Source organism: Apium graveolens, unplaced genomic scaffold (genome assembly GCF_009905375.1).
Source record: "Apium graveolens cultivar Ventura unplaced genomic scaffold, ASM990537v1 ctg3037, whole genome shotgun sequence".
NCBI lineage: Eukaryota > Viridiplantae > Streptophyta > Magnoliopsida > Apiales > Apiaceae > Apium > Apium graveolens.
This window is the reverse complement of record NW_027417912.1, coordinates 14,681-17,330: the sequence shown is the minus strand read 5'-3', so window position 1 is coordinate 17,330 and position 2,650 is coordinate 14,681. Positions and strand designations below refer to the sequence as shown.

The 2,650-nt window shown below is 32.4% G+C and overlaps 1 protein-coding gene across 1 annotated transcript; it reads right to left on the bottom strand.

Annotated features, from left to right (window-relative positions):
- Positions 1–647: 647 nt before the first annotated feature.
- On the bottom strand, positions 648–1,975 carry LOC141700886 (protein ENHANCED DISEASE RESISTANCE 2-like; the record flags this gene model as incomplete). The annotated part of the gene is made up of 4 exons (XM_074504554.1): positions 648–740; positions 936–1,037; positions 1,144–1,239; positions 1,832–1,975. Coding segments are annotated over 4 exons (435 nt in total), but the record flags the coding sequence as incomplete, so codon positions are not given.
- Between the last annotated feature and the right edge of the window lie 675 nt (positions 1,976–2,650).

Below are 2,650 nucleotides of genomic sequence, written 5' to 3'. Positions count from 1 at the left end.
CTGATGTATAATTAGCCCTTTTTTGAATAAAATGTTAAAACTAGATTGTCAAAAATGGTATTTAGGAGGTTAAATAGCACTTTAAACATATAACAGGGAAGCATTTTTAATTGATAGACATCAGATTCTTAAACAAATCGATGTCTTTTTCCGTATTCTACATCGGTTCATTTGCTAAACCGATGTTAGACATGTATTATAACATCAGTTTTGTTCGAGGAAGCGATGTGAAACTTCTACTTTAACATCGATTTTCTTTCATTTTACTTTTATATACTTGCACAAAGCGATGTGTTTTAACATCGTAGACATCATTTTATTTCCAATAATTTGATTTATTTTATGAACATGAAATGTTTTAGTTGTGTTCAAATCGAAACTCTTGGTATGAATGATTTCCCTGGTATGAATGACACCCAAGCCCAGGAATAATTGTAAGGAAGAAGCTAAACAAATTGATGCATGGAATAAAGGCTCCTACCTTATATATAAGCTTTGTTTCTTCTTTACATGAATTACACCTTAACATTTCCAGGCATTACATAAACAATCATTACTATAACTACTCACATATAGGATTACAAAGATATAGCTTTGGGGAAGCAATGGTCTAATACAATTTTGTGTCATAAATATCTATCTGACCTTCAATCCTTAAGAGTTATAGCAGACTCAGGTGTTACATGACTAAGCCTTACGGTGCCAAGAATATATTCAGGCAATTCTTCCTCTTCGTGTCCCTGCACATCCAATAGCTGTTGTGAGCATTTATCCACCCATGTAGTTACATAAAAATATATTAAAGGAATCATATATTAGTAACTTCATTAAAATTCATTGGTGATAAACTCGAACAATTCAAATTCTCTTTTTCAAGAATAGCACAAGATATAATATATATGCACAAGCAGAATGACAAAGGGGAAATGTAAGACCTCTATTAATATTGTAAGATCAACAATTAGACTTGTTACATATCCAAGGACAAGGTCGATAACACTCCTTGCTACGGATGATGAGCCAATATCTACATTAATCTGCACACGTGATACTATCATCTTAAGGCCCTTGCCAACCAAAAGATACGATATTTGCAGAGTTCTTAAGACTAACAAGTTCTAGAACATGCTAAAGTTTAATTACCTCTAGAAAATTATCATGTCTCAAGTATCTTCGAGTTACTTCTTTTCCAAGCAAACAAGCTTTTGTTCCAACAGCACGTTTAACCATCCAGTATCCCTGTTTATTTTATGAAATAATCAATACCACACATCACAATTAACGATATTGTAAAAACTAAACAACAAACAATGTTTAAATACACAGGATGGCTCTGGTCCTCTGGAGAATTCTGTATAAATAGAATGATTAATGCCCTTTATATAATACTAAAAAGTAAGGAATAATGTTTGTGAATTTTGAAAATTCGATACAAGTGCCACATGTAAAATAACCAAGGAAGGAATGAGACCAGGGTTTTGATAGTTGAGACAGACATAAATCGTAGGAGATATCGCATTAATACTAAATTGTGTCATAACAGAAGAGGATTTATGCAATTTTCAGATGTACTAGCACATGTTTAGTATTGAAAATATGTACTACACTACTACTACAATTTACTTTTTATTAATTTCATTTCAGCATTGTGCAGCATCAAGTTTTTTACTTTCAGGAAGCATCATTTATTTTGGGAAGGGGGTGTTTTTTTGTACAAATGTATCGTGGTGGTAGTCTCTTAAAGTATATTTTAATACAATTATTTACAGCCACCGGTAAAGAAATATAAAAAATAGAAATCATGGCTTCATTTCGTTAATGCATGAGTTACCTCAATTATACTTGGAATAAGTTTGAATCTTGAATCACGGAATGCATCACTCCCATTGACAAATCGACCCAGCAAAGAGTTCTCCTTTACAGGCCTCTCAGCTGTATAATAAAGAACCAGACTATAGTTTGGTCTAGCAGGAGCCTGAATATACAATTCAAGAGTTATGGTTAAAATATAATTCATTACTGCTAGTATTGTCTACATTGAATGGTAAAAAGAGCTATGCATAAGTTAAAACTATTTCACAACTTATAATAAATTAAGAGCCAAATAAGAATCAAGGTTGATAGAGGACAATAAGAAACCAAAAACAATATTTATTATTTATATTGTCAGCCAACAAATATCACATGTTTAGTTCATGTGTCAATTCTATTCTTCTGTCTACACTATAACATGATATCACATGACTCTCTATATCTCAGACACACATATTACTAATTACTTAGATTAAAAAAGCGGACAAAGTTTTCCAAGTTATCCGTTACTCAGTATGCTGGCTAACTTTGTATGTTTGGAGTGTTCTGTGTGTTAAACGATAATTACAAAAGATACATTGTTCATGATACAAACACAATTGATATTGGCATTAGTAGTTGGTGGTAATGCTCATGGTTTTCATATGATGGTTGCTCCAACATCTGAGTTCATGTTTTGAAGTAATAACCATTAATAATATTTACTGGTAGTTGTTCTTAAAGTTTGTTTGCACATGTCTACTTGACTTGCAGTCACCACTGACTAGATGCTTCGACAGTAGACCTATGTTCCAGTCACCAAGTTACTATCCGATAAACATGGTGCTACAGGATGTAA